The sequence below is a fragment of the Sinohyriopsis cumingii genome, chromosome 15, assembly GCF_028554795.1.
Source record: "Sinohyriopsis cumingii isolate HCF-2022 chromosome 15, ASM2855479v2, whole genome shotgun sequence".
In the NCBI taxonomy this organism is placed as follows: Eukaryota; Metazoa; Mollusca; class Bivalvia; order Unionida; family Unionidae; genus Sinohyriopsis; species Sinohyriopsis cumingii.
This window is the reverse complement of record NC_142975.1, coordinates 139,713,835-139,730,562: the sequence shown is the minus strand read 5'-3', so window position 1 is coordinate 139,730,562 and position 16,728 is coordinate 139,713,835. Positions and strand designations below refer to the sequence as shown.

Here is a 16,728-nt window from a genome sequence, read left to right as displayed (position 1 = left end):
GCTAATCTGGCAGAATGAGGTTCTCCAACTGTACTAGCTTTTCGACTCATCTTATTTTCAACTATATTGTTTTAATGCGAGGTAAAATTAGTATCTGCAGCCTTTTCCTTGCAAACTTCATCGACACCCGAACTTTCCCCCCCCCCCCCTAAAAAAATCGTATTTTTTCCTTGTCCAGAATGATATAATTTGCACACAAAAATTGCACTCTATGTCGAATTTACGCAAATTGTTTTTCCTGGGAAGGTTTATTTTTGAAATCTGAGGCTTCTACGGAGAAAGTTCTCGTAGGAGGTTTTTTTCTGCTGGAACGGTCTGGTCTGTAGAACTTCCCTGCTGCTGTACTATATACAACTGGTAATTTAGAGTTACTGCTATGGAGAAATGGCGATGCAAATGAAAAATATAGAATTCTAGAACATGTATACAATTATATATCCAATAGCGGACGATTTAAATAACTAAACTCCAATCGTGATTACTACTGTTGTGCCTGACTCCCCCTCTCTCACTCTCTTCAATCATTTTTCAATATTAGACACAGTTGTCGTGTCGTACTACTTTTATTATATAAGAAGAGGGCTAATTTAAGTTATTAGAATTTGTGCTCAACCCCAATATCGTACTGCGACAATAGAGTCTGTTTAAACCGATCAGGCCCACTCAAGCGGCTCTATTTTTGCAGCCTTAACCGTTAATATTTATACTCTTCATTTAATCTGGACGGGATGAGACTCGTATCAGTATTGGAAGAGTGTTAGAAGAGTTGTCTTACTTGAGGATTCTTCATGAAGGTAATTTTAGTATACGTCATCTGCCAGGATGGCTGCTGTACACGAATCACTTCAACTGTAAGTGTAAATATTTTTAGTTCATTGTAAAAAGTATGAAATTTTGTTAACCGATTGGAAGCGTAGTGATCTTTTTTCATTAAAATTCACATGATGTCAGAACTATGAACAAGTGGCGATTGATAGAGGGGTTTAGCAACACTTCTTAAGACTTAAACGAACAGGTTGTATCCGTCCCCTTTTCTAAAATAAATAATAACATGACTGGTGATTGTCACCAGTCATGTCAGAAAAAGAAAAGAAACAGGCGGAGAACAACTTGTAGGGATTTGGACTGTGGTATATTCAGTATCTTAAGATCCGTCATAACACTGGTCATTAATCCACTTTGGATCACTGGGGCTCGTATCGTTGCTTACAATTAACCTGTCTTATATGTACTATGTAATAACTACAAGGGAGGACACTTGTCTCCTTGCGTCACTCGGTCGATCGTAAGCAGCTCACTTCCTGAAGAATCGACATAGTACATATTGCGCCCGCTTAATGTGCAAGAACAACGTGCTGAATGGAATACTACCTTCTCATTAGCCAACTGAAAACCAGTTATAAATAAATATAGGACGTCATTTTCTTTTAACCAAGGAGAGGACAGTATTCCATTCAGTGGGATCTCACTTGCGTATTAAGCGGGCATGATCAAGGCCATGTTGAGCAGTAACGTGGGAAAATGATTTGGCATTCCTTAAAGGTATGATATTAGGTCAAACTTTTGATAGGGATACATGGTAGAATGCCTGAGCTAAATATCAGTACGAGATTTATTACGCTACGCAAAGTGTTGCTTGAAATATCGGCGTTTATTTTTAAATAGATCGTGCAAGCAAGGGGACAAGTATCCTCCCTTGTAGTTATTATAAAGTACAAGTATGACAGGTAAACTGTAAGCAACGATATGAGACCCTGTGCTTTGGATACATGAGCACTAACATATCACTAGACATACAATGTAAGACATAGCACACTTTGTTTTTGTTTTAGTGCAATGTCTTACTTCCCAAATAACACCCTTATATAGTATGTTCCGATGTCTGTTGACATCGGAATGAGTAGTCAAAGTTTCAGGAATATCTCACACACTTGGCTGCCTATATCAACATTCTTCCACTAATTTATGTAATTACTATACTTACTGTGCTGTCTTTATCCTGGTGGAGTGAAAATGTGACACTAACAAATGGACGCATTTTCATGTTCCATTGACATACATTTGAATTTGTTGCAATGCGATGGTAGTCGAGGTATGTCAAAGTATGTGTAAGTAGGTTACTGTGGGGATATGTTTCTTGAACAAATCGAAACATTGCTTACAGTTCCAATAGGCATAATACAGGGATGGTCCTGGCTTTTAAAAAGCTGTCGCCCAAAAAATCGCCAACCTCAATATTTTGTCGCCAATTTTCAAAAAGTGTCGCCAGAACAAGTAGTGTACATTTTTTGAAGTGTTAATTTAGTCTATTAATGTAACAGGCAATGAAAATTACAAAAGATGGGTTAGTTAATACTCTAATTACAATAAGCATTAACAAAATGTTACAAAGTGTTATATGAAGATCCGTCGCGATTTTAGGGCTGCCAACTTGTTGAATGCAGTTTCAAAGTCTAATTTTTCACATCTGTACATGCTGATTCTCATTAAATTCTTGAGAGATGAAATGCAGAGTTTATTTCTGATGTCAGTTTTTATGAGGTTCATCTTACTGAATCCACGTTCACAGTCTACAGTGCTGACAGGTGACACCAGTAGTCTCTCGGCAGCCCCCACCCCCCTCTCCCCCTTATGGCTAGCTTCACAAAGCTTGAAGTGAATTGCTTCCTAAATCCCAAGAATGATCACTGAATGCTGCATAAATTTTCTCGACAAGCAAACTAGGATCTCCATTCCCACGAATGAAACTTACATGAGTCAACACCTGGCAATATTGGACCGTATATATATAAGCATAAATTCACACCCAATTTAGGGATTCTTTCACTCCTGTATTTTGAGAAATAAATAATTATTATTAATTATGCAAAACTATTTTTTTTTTTTTGCTATTTCTTGTTGCGGAGTTTAAGTCTCTGCAGCCATAACACGGATTGATGGCAAAAGGAAAAGATCAATGAGTAAAATACTGCACTGGTGACAGATATAATAGTGATTGAGATTTTTTCCATTTGCTTTGTATTTATACGCAATAGTCGGTACTTCAAAGGTTATCAGTTTTCTATGAAGGTTCAGCAAAACTATTGTATTGGTATATGTAAAAAAACAAAAAAAACAACAACAGAACGATTAGCCATTCAATTAATTGTATCTGTTCTATTCGCGTCTTCAGAAGTCGGTCAGTTGTAGGTATAGTTCGGTAGCATGATTGACTGTATCACAGCATACAGTACTCAGCCCAGATGTCAGCATAAGCAGATTATGATGTAACAATGCACTCTAAAGATGGGGTTGTCAATACGAACAAAGGATTGTTTGTGTAACAGATTGATTCCAATGCATTGCTTAGTCAAGTTTGTGGCTTCCTTTCATTCTCCCTTTTAATTTATCCAGTCAAAATCCATGATTGTATGTACAAATTAAATAACCAAAAAGTCTGTCGCCAAAAAAATCGCCAGATGGGATATTTTTGTCGCCAATAAGGGAAAAAAAATTGCAATTTGCGACATCGGCGAAGCCCAGGACGATCCCTGCATAATATATTTTTATTCATTTTGCTAAAGAATAATATTTTAACTTAACCTGATTTTGGCATTCCTAGCTTTCATCGCTTTCCAGCCAACTGAAATGTAGGCCAATGTAACTTGAAAACAGGTCCATTTCTTTTGTGAGAATTTGAATTTATTAGAGAAAAGATATCAGGGTAAGTAAAATCTGGCAAAAACATTATAACTTTATTTGTAGAAAAGAATTGTTATTGGTTGCCAGTTGTGTGTGATATTCCTGAAAATTGGACTTTCATTACACTGTTAGTCAACATCAAAGCATGCTACACAGTGCTGTTTATTAGGCAGTAAGACCCATCACCCCCGAGAACAAAATATTGGGTGATGTGCCTTACATTGTAAGACTAACATATCAACTACTAAGTTCAAAAATGAATAAAATGATGTCAGGCATTTCTGCGCACCTAAGGTTTCCATCACAAATATTGAAACACATACCAAATTCAACTAAAATACTGCAATGCTTACCTATTGAAAAGAGACAATTGAAACCAAAATGTTCTGTTCAAAATAATATTAATTTTGGACACATGGGATGCTATCCTGTGTTTTCATGAATTGCGATATGTCGGCCTCTTCTGCACACATTTTTGAAAAGATGTAATGTTTATCCATCGTGCTATAGAAATGAAATACATTATTTTGGACTGTTTCTTTTCAGTCGAGTAATTGTGTCTGGTTTATAGCTAGTTTTAAAAAACTCAAGGACTGCTATGGTGGCCTAGTGGTTAGAGCATCCTCATCAGATGCGGGAGGTTGTGGGTTCGATCCCTGGCCAAGTCATACCAAAGACTTATAAAAAATGGTACTAAAAGCTGCCTTGCTTGATGCTCAGTAGTAAGAGGCTAGTGTAGTGTTAGGACTGGTTGGCCTGGTATCAGGATAATGTGACTAGGTGGGACATCATGCTACATGTCTGCGACATGATGCCCCAGTGCTAGACATCACTATAAACTGCCACTCTGCAGACATGGTAGTGATATGACTGAAAAATTGTTAAAGCTATGTTAAAAATCCAAATCACAGACACATACAAAATTCAACATAACAATGCCATAAAATGGCAAGAGATATTAAGAAAACTAAACCGATCTTGTACATTTTTTTTAGTAAAGTTCAACATTTTATAAAAAAAGCTATTATGTGGAAGAGAAACAATGAATAGGATGTAATGTGTTTACAGCATCTTGTTTATGGTGAAAAATACTGAAGACTTTAGAAACAGACTATATGCTGGAGAATTTCTTGAGAATATTGTTCAAGCAGCAAGTTGACACATTGGGTAGCAGATGATATTGTACATGTGGGACAACTTCTTGCAAACTTGGAAACTTGGATTAAGATGCAGAATCTTTTAAGGTATACATTTCCATCTTTTATATAATGTATTTATTTTTATGATTCTGAAAGGTACATAGTAAATAGGATTTTCTGGGTTACAGGTTCAAGAAAGTCATGAAGTGGGTCTTCATGTTGACATTTAGAATTCACATTTTCGTATGCAATTAGGGTAGCACTGTGGGATATTTTGTACACTTTATGAATATCACTTCCTTAATAAAAGGATGATCATTCTTTCTTGATACAAGCTGATTATTCGGCCAAAAGCAACACGTGATCCATTGTTTACAGAAATGACATATCTTTGTGCAGAATTACCTGACGTGCAGAATTGGCCGACATGGTGGTATGTGTAATTATGTGTCCTTATAACTTTCAAGGTACAGTGAAAATATTTGTTCCGAAATATTTGTAAAATATAATTCCTCTGTCCTGCATGTATGTTTTAGGCATATCACATCAGACAAATTCTTCATAGAGCCAGGTGATTCTTCAGGAAGTGAGCTGCTTACAATCGACCGAGTGACACAAGAGATTTCCCTGCAAGGTTTGTGACAACATTCAAGATATGTTGCATTTTTAGGGATTTTGTTTAGATGATGTCATTAGTTAGCCTTAACACAGGAGTCTGACATTTTATCAGTAAAGTATGATTAAATCTCTGACAACATGAAATCACCTTATCTGTACTTTAAATTAACAAAAGTTGTGCAAGTGTAACCCCAACCATCTGCTCAATTTGACTTCTGTCATGCATTTTTTATCGCTTCATAATCGCAAAAAGACTGAAAAAGCTACACATATCAATTCAAAAGACAGTAACATACCAATGCACAACCATTGCATGAACCTAATCCGGTCAATTAACCTTTATTTTCACTATTACGGTCTCAAAGTCTTTCTACAGGACTCCATCAGGTAGAAGTTGCTGATTCTGCTATAGAATAACTAAGATTTTGAAAGTAATTTCACAAGATAAAATGTTTAACTTGCCTTTTATGTCAGATTGTATCATATAATAATTATGTAAAAATTTTCTTAACATAACTATCTAGTTAAAGTTAGGATAGTAAAAATGATGGTTCATGATGTCATCACACTTCAAATATTAAAGCCAAGATGGCTGCTGGACCCGGTAGTATTAAAAGATAACACAAACTCTGCTCTGTGATTATTATGAGTATTAGACCCTAACACTTGTTATTACTGCAGGGTAGAATCTGGTGATATCGACTACTTCTGCCCGATGAAGTCCTGTAGAAAGACTTTGACCACATTGGTGAAATAAAGGTTAATTCACCGGATTAGGTTCATGCGATGGTTGTCTGAGAGTTATGTATTGGTACGTTACTGTCTTTTGAATGGATATGTTTAGCTTTTTCAGTCTTCTTGCGATTGTGAAGCGATAAAAGACGTGACAAAATCAAATTAAGTGGATGGTTGGGATCACACTTGCACTCCTTGTGTTAGTTTATAGTACCGAGAAGCTGATTTCGTATTGTCAGAGATTTTACCATGATAAATTCAGAAAAATACGTTAAACTCTTATAATTGAAATTTTAATTATTCATTTTGTTATGTTGTTTGAATTATTAAAAAAAAATCGGAATCTTAATTGGACATAGTAATACATGTTTGGGGTTTTCAGTTATGTAGCTATTTATAGCATTTGGGATTGTCCTTCACTGGCAGTATTTTTCTTATGCTGTACACGTGACTATTTATAGAAGTGGGTATTATTAGAAAAGTAGTTCTCCTTACAGTTCATACAGAAATAAACGCAATTCATTTTGATCATGTGGTGACATTCTGACCAATGGAATCATTACTTTTCCTTTACCAGCTACTGGCATTGCAATTATTAGGGTATAATAGAAAAGAATATAAGAGAACATTGTAACAAATTTTTACTGAGTAACTAGATTACAGTCTTGTAATTGCATGTTAGTAAAAGTGCTTACTCAATGACTAGGGGTGAAATGATTCATTGATAAATTGATGCATCAGTACTTTGGATCAAACAATACACATAGTGACATACTATTACCAGAGATGGAGAAGCAGTACAAAATGATACTTTTGTATGCAAGTCATTTTAATCTTTGGCAGTCATGAATTATTATTAGTTTGCCTTGTTATTCTTTAAATTTAGAATCTAAGTGAAAGAGCATTTCCAGTCACAGGCAGTAATTTTTATTAGTAAATGCAAAAAGACTATAAAGAATACTCACAGCTTACAAATTAACACAAAGTGACAGGGTTCATAATCTTCGCTCTCACCATTGCATGCTACTTAATCCAGCAGGAAGTTCAGCATACAGGATATATTCCAAACGTGTATAATGAAGTACTTTTCTCATCATTTAATAAACACTTTTACATTAAGATTCCATGTTGATTTGTATCTTGTCTACATTTGTCAATCTGAAAGCTACACCACCAGTGTGTCACATGATGAAATATGTTACATGAACTCTCATTGGTAGTTATTCTTGTTCCAGTCCAGGTTAAACAATGACCACCAATCAGAAGTTAGCGTAGCTTATTCCTGCATGATAACCAGGAAGTACTGGCAAAGCAACAGAGAAATTTCTCACAAAAGTCATTAATTGATATGTAAAGTACTTAAATAGAGACACTGTCAGGGCATGTGATTGTGTGAATCATGCAAAATATGAGGCACAGGAGTATCATTTCACCCCTATCAACTACCCTAAATCAAAATTTTTTTTTTTACTTTTTGAAAGTTCACTATAAAATGGCACTTGAAAAGATTTTTAAATTTGTTGGAAACAACCCCTGTACCTTGTACATAAGAACAAATGCATGAGTGTCTTCATATCATACTATTTGTCCTAATTTCTTTGTTGCCAATAAAAGATTACCATAACTATTCACAGACAACACACTAAAGCATTAAAGTTGGTATGTGAATGAATTAAACTCTTCTTTCCAATCAATCTGACACGGCCAACGTGAGTGCATCTAATTTTTGAAAGAGAGGTGTTCTTAATGTAACCACTCACTTTATAGCTTTGTTACAACAGTCCATTGATAAGTTTGCAACTGTGAGAATTTATATTTGTTTAGTAATGTTAGTCTGTGGTCAAGCAGCATTTGCTATGCAGCATTATTTTGGTACTCACCAAATATATAGCTTTTGATACAGTAATTCTGACAATCTTCATGATATTGAGGGATTTACAGATTGTCCCAGGATGGAACTGAGTATTAATAATTTACCAGTTTCCTTCAAAATAATAAAATAAAATAGAGAGAAACAGTCATGCATATAATTATATTGTTATAAAGGATATACAATATATCAATTTAAATTATATAATTTTATATAGTGCATTAGCATTAAGTCCATTAGGATACAGAGTATCTAACTTATGAATCCAATAAGTTTCTTTTATGAGTCTATTCGTGTCACCATGCACAATATCTATTGGCATGAAAGAAAAATTAAGTAGAGAGTGATTATTGGTGTTAAAGTGTGTTGAAACATTCGAGGAAAACTGAGGATCTCTATAATTTTTTATATGAAAGCGATGATTGTTCATTCTTTTAGAAACTTGTAGTGTTTGTCCAACATATTGCATGCTACATTTTTTACAGGTTATTAAATAAATCACATCAGTTGATATGCAGTTAGTGTTATTGCGTAGACAAAATACCTCTTTTGTATTGGCACTACTGAAAGAAGTACTTTCTGTTATGTTTGCACATTGAGAGCACCTTTGTCTGTTACATTTAGATGACAAAAAGTGTATTTTTTTATTTTCTGTCTGTTTAGTTCTAATTAAAAAATCTTGCAAATTCTTGGGTCTTCTATAAGCAAGAATTGGTTTAATTTTGAAAAGTGATTTGACACTAGTTTTATTGGAAAAATTTAGGAGACTATAATATTTATTAATTATACGACCTATATTAGGTAATGAAGGATTATATTGTATTGTGAAAGGAATTACATCTCTTTCTATTTTACATTCTGCTGTGTTTAAAGCCTCATGTTGAGTAAGATTACGGGCTTTGTTTAGTGCAGAATCAATTATATATGTAGGATAATTTCTATTTTGGAAATAAGTTCGTAATTTATTCAAAGAATTTTGTAATTGACAATCATCTGAAATAATGTCGGTATCTTTTGGCTTGGCTATATGGTATACCGTTTTTACATGACATGGGATGACATGAAGAAAATTCTACATATTGGTGGATATTAGTTTCCTTGATATGAATATTTGTAGAGATAGTGTCATCAGTATTTTTTATTACATTTACATCTAAAAATGAAACATGTGTACTTGATGCAGTATAAGTAAATTTAATTGTCAGATGAAAATGATTCAGGCGATCAATAAATTTTTTCAGTTCTTCATTTGAATGGTTCCAGATCATAAATATGTCATCTAAAAATCTGAACCAAACAGATGGATTAAACTTTTCGTTTTCAAGAAAATGTTTTTCTAATTTACCCATGAAAAGGGAAGCGTATGAAGGAGCCATAGGACTACCCATTGCTGTATCCATTATTTTTATGTAATTCATATTATTAAGTTGAAAATAATTGTTTTCCAAGATAAGTTTTATTATTTTACAAATATCTTCACTAGATAGTGTGCTATTATTAGGATAGTTATCAGTAAAATGTTTACACGCTTCAATACCATCTGCATGTGGAATGTTGGTATATAGTGATGTTACATCTAATGATACAAGGATTGAGTTATCAGATAGCTGTGGAATAGACTTCAACTTTTTAATGAAATCAGTGGTATCTTTCATGTATGAAGGAAGTGATTTCATTAAAGGTTGTAAAACACTATCAATAAATTTGGATAGGTTTTCAGTATATGAATTATAACCTGATATAATTAGTCGTCCTGGATAATTTAAAGGTAAATTATGGTCAGGATTTTTATGAGTTTTGGGTAATATGTAGAATTGAGGTGTACATATGTTAAGAGGGAAAGTATCAAATTCCTCACATACGGAATTATTATTTTTAGCAATCTCATTAATGCATGTTGAAATTTTTGATTTAATTTCTATTGATGGGTTTTCGTTAATATGTTTGTAGTATTTTTCATCATTTAATTGACGTTCAACTTCTTTAACATAATCATCTTGATTCATAATAATAATAGTGTTTGATTTATCAGCCTTTTTAATAACTATACTGTCGTCATTCATTAGATTATATAAAGACTTAATTTCGTCCTTAGAAATATTAGTTTCTTTCAATACTTCAGAATTTGAATGCAACATTTTGTTGTTGAGCTCATGTTTTTTTCAGGCAAATTAGATAACACTTTTATTAGGACAGGCCTAGTTGGCAATGCACTTATTATTCATGAGAAGCTCAGTTTTGATTTAGAGGGTCCCAAACATTGGACTACAATTTTTTAGCTCTACCCAATCCCAATGCCAAAGAGTATCTGTTTTTCCCAATTTGCAAGTTTAAAAAAAGCATTACCGAGTCAGTCTTTAAAAATCCAAATGTACTTTGATCACTTCATTTACTAATATCTATACACCATACATGTAAACATAAACATAAAATAAGTTAATATTCTATTTTGATCAAAGTATGTAAAGACTGAGCATCCAAATTTACTATCCTTTGATCTGTAGGACCACATTACAGATAAAAAGAAAGAGTCAAAAAATGCATGGACTTAATTGATTTGACTAAGTATATATTCAGTAAATGTTGCACTTTAAGTAGATTTGCCAAGAATGATGCAGTTGATCAACAGTTTTTGCAAAATTTGGCTTTATTGTGACAAATAAACCAAGAGAAAGTGGAAGTATGTTGGTTGTCCTAATAGTGCATAAGTCAGTCTTGAAATAATGTTGTAGAATAGAAGCATCCAGATCCTGATAATGCCAATGGCAGGTGTGTGTATTGGGGAGGGTGTGTGTGCGTGAATGGCCATCATTATGATGAATAGACACGCGATTTCTCGAACACAAATGCACTATTTCTTTCTCTTGTAGGGGGCCCCAAGTGGTCTAGTGATCTAAAGCTCTCGCATTTACAGACTGACATATCTTCTCTGTCCATTAAGTTCTCATTTTACTGTAAACTTAACAAGGTTCAATCTGAACTCTTGCCAATTGATCCTGAATGCTATGTAACATTTTTTGTGCGCTTGGTCTTTGTATGTGATTGAGGGTAAATTAGTTGTAGCATACCTGACTTTTATAACTTTTTTAAAAGTTCTTGACTGAGATTTGAGTTAGAGGTCTTGTCTTATTTACAAAAACTTAGAATGCTCTGGATAAGAATCTTTGACCCACATCCTGGTCATTGTATAGTTTCTTAGGTTTCTGTATAAGGCTGTGATAGACAAAATTATTCATACTTCCATATAGCCTGTGGAATTGTTTATTTTTGTGTTCAGATATAGTTTGAGAGGAATCAGTTATTTAAAAATTATTCATTGGAATTCCGAAGTGGTCATTGACATTTTGTTGTTGTTTGTTGTTGTTTTGGGGCTTAACACCATTTTTCAGCACACGATAGGCTATACATGGCGGCCAGTATTAATGGTGGAGGAAGAACCCGGGAAAACCCTGGAAAGAACCACCGACCCATGAGAAGCTACTGGCAAGCTTTCTCACATACCCACATTGGCTGAATCCTAGACTTGAACCGCCGCAGACAGAGGTGAGATGGCAGTGATCCGTAACGGAGAGCGCTTTAGACCACTCGGCCACTCGGGGCCCCCACTGACATTTTGAACAAAAACACTATTTGGGATTATTGTGAATTCATTCATAGACATTCTGGATTATATCATTGTGAAACATCAAGACTACTGGTACATCAGCACATTCAATATTAAAATTCATTCAAAACACAAAACACTTTTGGAATTGGGATACAGCATTTTGATTATTTAGAATTTAAAAACTTTTAAGATTATTTGAGATTTAATTTATAATGCTATGAGTTCCTCTTACATTTTTATTTTGTAACTTAGAGATTTATTTGTTGATTCTATTAAACATGTTGCTTTCAGTTTGTTACTTATGGGGTAGTTTGAGACTGTAGAGTTTGAATACTGTGATGTAAAATGACTTAAAGTTATTAATGTTCACATAAAAAGATTCGGCAAAGGTTAACCTAATTATTTAAATGTAATAATGTTTTTTCATATTTGTGAATCAGTTGGTATTAATATCATTGAAAATATCTCTCAGTAGACATTGTCTATTCTAGGATGTGCATTTGTGGGATTCATGTCAATGTTAAACAAAATTCAACAGAAGAATAAACCAAATGTGTGACAATTATACATGATACATGGGTCAAGGTAGCCTTGAATTTTAGGGAGACGTGACTTCTCCTTTTAGACCAAACAGGGAGAAAGAATTGAGAGTTGAACAGGGAGAAGTGGATCTTAAGCAAGAAACACTATATATATATATATATATATATATATATATATATATATATATATATATATATATATATATATATAATCTGCATTCTTTTTTTAAAATATGCCTTCTATTTTCCAGTTGTCATATTTGCATTTAACATTAGATTTAAGTAATACAGCTGTACTTTATTTACAAGTAGAAAATTTTCTTAGTTATTTTGGTCATATGTCTTTAAGAATAAAAGAAACAACATTTTAACGAATCTTAACTGAGTAACCTGATTACGTTATTGTAATTGCAAATTAGTAAAAATGTTTAATCAACTACCATTAATATTTGTTATTCATTTACTTTTCTAAAAGTTCACAATACTGGCACTTGAAAGAGTTCTAAACACATTTGAAACAACCCCTGTACTGTGTACATCAGAGCAAATGCACACTTGTCTTAAGATCATACAGTTCATCCTCATTTCTTTGTTGTAGATACTGTAACTATTCATACATAATTCTAAAATGCCTAAAATTACAGACATGGCTGCTTAATAGTCAGTATGTGAACTAAATCCTTCTTTCCATCCGAATCAACACAGACTTGTGAGCGCATCTGTATTAAGAAGGAGTGGTTTTCTTAGTGTAACCACTCAGCTTTATTACAAACGTCCATTGATGGGATTGCAGATTTATGATTTTATTATTTGTTTGCGTACTTCTAGTAATTTTGGGGATTGATTAAATAATATCTGATTCACTCCTTTATTTTCACAAATACGAGTCATTTGACTTTACAGTGCTTGTCTTGAATTTACAACACTGCATTGTCCCATAAGTTTCTGACCAACATAATTGCATTTTAAAGTTAAATCTTCAATAACATAATACCTAGGCAATGCTTTCTATAAATTGTTTATTTTTCTGAATATATTTGCTCAATGATTAACGAAAACAGACATCCTAATAAACTGGTACTTCCCAGACACATGATTATTTTGCCATTCCTGGTTCACTTACAGTTTCAAACTAATTTTATGATGAAATAGTGTACAAGAGGCATTTAAAATATCCAGATCACCAATTCTGTTCTTAAAACACAAATTGCTTTTTACATAGTACTATTAAAGTTTCGAAACACAAGTTTTTATGTTTTTACCGTCAAAGGATAACATGCGGAAATTGGGCAGTGATAGTTATTAGCTTACTTGCTAAAGGGTTAATGGTCGGTCAGCTATCAAGACACATGCTTCTGAATGTCCAAGAGTTCGTCAGTGTAATTGATGTCAAAACCAGGCATAGCTACTTGATGGCTTGATAAACACATTTAGCTACAAGAAAACACTGGAACTAACCGGGCTTATTCAATGGAGCATCTCAAAAAGTAGGAACAGTCAATGTACCTCAAAAAATAAATCACAGGGCAATGTCATTTTCGCTTTTCTAACAGAAAAAGGCAAAGTTTACATTTTTGGCAACTTAGTCGCCCATTTTGCCTGGTAGTGTGACAGTTGATTATATTTTTAAGCTATACACAGTGGGACGAGAATCAGTTTTGATGCAGTTTTTATTTTCAACAACCTCATTCTTGCATGAAATTACACCATACTCATATTGCATATTTCAGAAATATCTTTACTCCAATTAAAGAGGCTCCGTCCTGAAGACCCATGGATCTTGCAAGTCACCTTAAAGGGCATCCAGATAAATTTCAATGTCCCTCACACATTGTCATAGTTTCTCAATGCTACACATGACCTTAGAGACCCATTCAAAGCAAACATTTTTCTTCAGCAAGAAATAAACAATCTTAAAGGCAGTACGACATAAACTTAACGGGGCTTTAACTCCAGACTGTTCTTAGTCCTCACGGCCAATGGCAAGATTCATCCAGTCACAGATTAAAGCTAATTCAAATAATTGATTTAAGCACCATGGTTCAGAATGGAGACACCATGAATTGTTTCCGTTGCCTCTTAGGAGTGAGATACTGCAGTCAGCTTAGACTTGCAAGACATACCCCTAGATCATGTCTACAAGTCTTCTCAGAAATTCCTGAGGTTCATGTTCAGCGATATGGTATTCCCATTCAGGGCACTCTAATTTAGTCTGAAAACCAGTTACTGAGTCGTCATGAGAACTATGAAGTGTGTTGTGTCCATTTTATGATCCACCTCCATATTCATGACTTCCCAGTACCATAACAACATTTTACAAAAATGTCAGCTGAGTTATCTTTATATAAATCCTTGAAATCCCATGTTTTGCATTTGCTAAATGCTTTGGATTCTGTCAACAATGACAAATCCAGTCTTTTCCCATCTCTGGATTTCACCCACTTGGGTCTGGAGTTCAAAGCCCATTTAAACCAAGTCTGTCTCTGTCAGGAGCATGTATTGAAAATCATCTCTGTAGGGTCTTCCATTTGCTCATATTATCAGCTTGGGAATTTCTTTGCCATTTGGGTCTTCTCAATGTAGCAATGGATTGCCTCAGCATGAGCTGTCTGTTGATGACACCACAGTGGACTAAGCTGTCCTAATTTCCTAGTGAGGTCCCATCTCAGCAAATGGGAGAACCTCATGAGGCTTACACAATCATCCCTTTGCAGGATCATTCATAAGAAATTATGATCTGTACATACTCCTGTATGCTGGCTGTGACCTAGGTATAGTAGATGGCTTTATAATCTTGTTTATCTGGAATTACTCATTCCTGCTGTAAGATTGGCCATTGTTATGTTGGTACATTCAAGACTACAGGCACATCAGCACCTTCAGCATTCAATCTTATTTGGAATACCATGAATTTATTTAAAACTTTATTCTTTAGGATAGGTGATAAAGCTTTTTGGGATCCAATTCACATTACTAAAGTTCTTTTTAAATTTTCACTTTTGTATTCTTGGGAAAGACGTGTAAATTGTTTGTTGAATTTTACAAAACTTGTTGCTTTTCAGTATTCTCTATTCCTTTACTTATAACCATAGAGTCGTAACAGCATATTTTGTTTGACAAAACCCAAATGATTCCTAATACTTTGCAAAAGCAAGGAAATTTGAATTCCATATAATTCTAATTGCTCCCTCTAGTCATGGATCATTAATCTGTTAGGGGCCATCCATTTATTATGTATGCATGGAATCGGGAGGGGGGTAAACCAGATGCATATGCTTGCATATGGGGGGTCTACTGATAATGTACATACGCATATGTAATGGGGGGGGGACCTCGATAATAATTTGTCTGCATTGGCCATCAAAAGAGCCACAGCTACCGGGAGAAGTAGGACTGTGGGAGAGGTGTCACTTGTATGCCACCATACCCCTGATTGCTAGCTATCACGCAGCTCAGCAGTGAGTCTGACACAGTCTGGCAGCCTGCCCCATGGATTACACATCCTTCAATCTGGCCTCACTGCCGACTGCCGCTGACTAAAGATTTTAGCTGCCACGGTCCTCTGTTGCTGCTGCCACGCCTTAAGTACTACACTGGTCTGTACATCGGTCTACTATTAGTACAACAGATGTTCAGTAGATGCACTTATTTTATAGAGACTAGTTCACTGAGTTTAATAATTGTGTTTTAAGATCGTAGTAAAAGTGTTTTTGAATATTCAGTCAGGATGGATACTTCAGTCAAGTATAACCGTTTGTCCAAAGTTGTGCATAAAGCTAAGCCGCAAGAATTACAGAAAGCAACTAATTGCTTATGGGATAAAATAAAGCCTGATGAAACTACGTATGAATATGTTACTGCTGATCTAGCAAGTAAAGCGTTGGCGAGCAGAAGCAATCTTCTGTCTTTCTGGTCACGTGTGCAATTGGCACCAGTGGTGACTGTATTGAAGCCTGAAGTGCCTGAGTTATCCTTTCCTGCTGACGTTGACGCTTTAGCACCTACAATCATGATTTCAGCTGCATTTGATGTGTTGCCACCTATATCGGCTGGCAACGCTGCATCAAGTCTGTTGACTTCAGCATTGTCTGAACCTCCTGCCAGGATCATGAAAATAGCAGAAACTGTTCAGTGTGACATCTTTGAAGCCCAAGAACAGCTATTAGCTTTACTACGTTTAAGAGATGCAGGCCTCATAACCGATGACCTAAAGGAGAAAATGAAGTCAGTTGAATTGAATCTGAAGCAGAATAAACTGAAATTGAAGCGGATGCATCTGGAGGCCACAAGGCAGCGTGAGAGCCATCTTCAACTCAAACAAATTCTGGAAGAACATTCAAATCTGGGGCAAAAACTACAAAAGTTGATAAGGGATAGAGGAAGTAGACTTGCCATCATAGACGACAATCCGGATCTTCTCTAAGCAATTATTGATATTTTTACTAGCTGACCTACATAAAACCTTACTGAAATTAAGCTATCATCTGTCAAGGTTGGTGATGTATGTGCGGCTTCTTCCAAGATGATCCAGCTTAA

General features: G+C 34.8%; 1 protein-coding gene across 1 annotated transcript in view; it reads left to right on the top strand.

Annotated features, from left to right (window-relative positions):
• Positions 1-774: 774 nt before the first annotated feature.
• The window catches only part of LOC149782904 (phosphatidylinositol-3-phosphatase SAC1-like), a 62,377-nt gene continuing 46,423 nt past the window's right edge, over positions 775-16,728 (top strand). The window contains exons 1-2 of the mRNA XM_089934459.1: positions 775-851; positions 5,357-5,454. Coding sequence (XP_089790585.1) covers positions 823-851; positions 5,357-5,454 — 127 coding nt within the window. The 5' untranslated portion in view covers positions 775-822. The remainder of the gene's footprint in view (positions 852-5,356; positions 5,455-16,728) is intronic.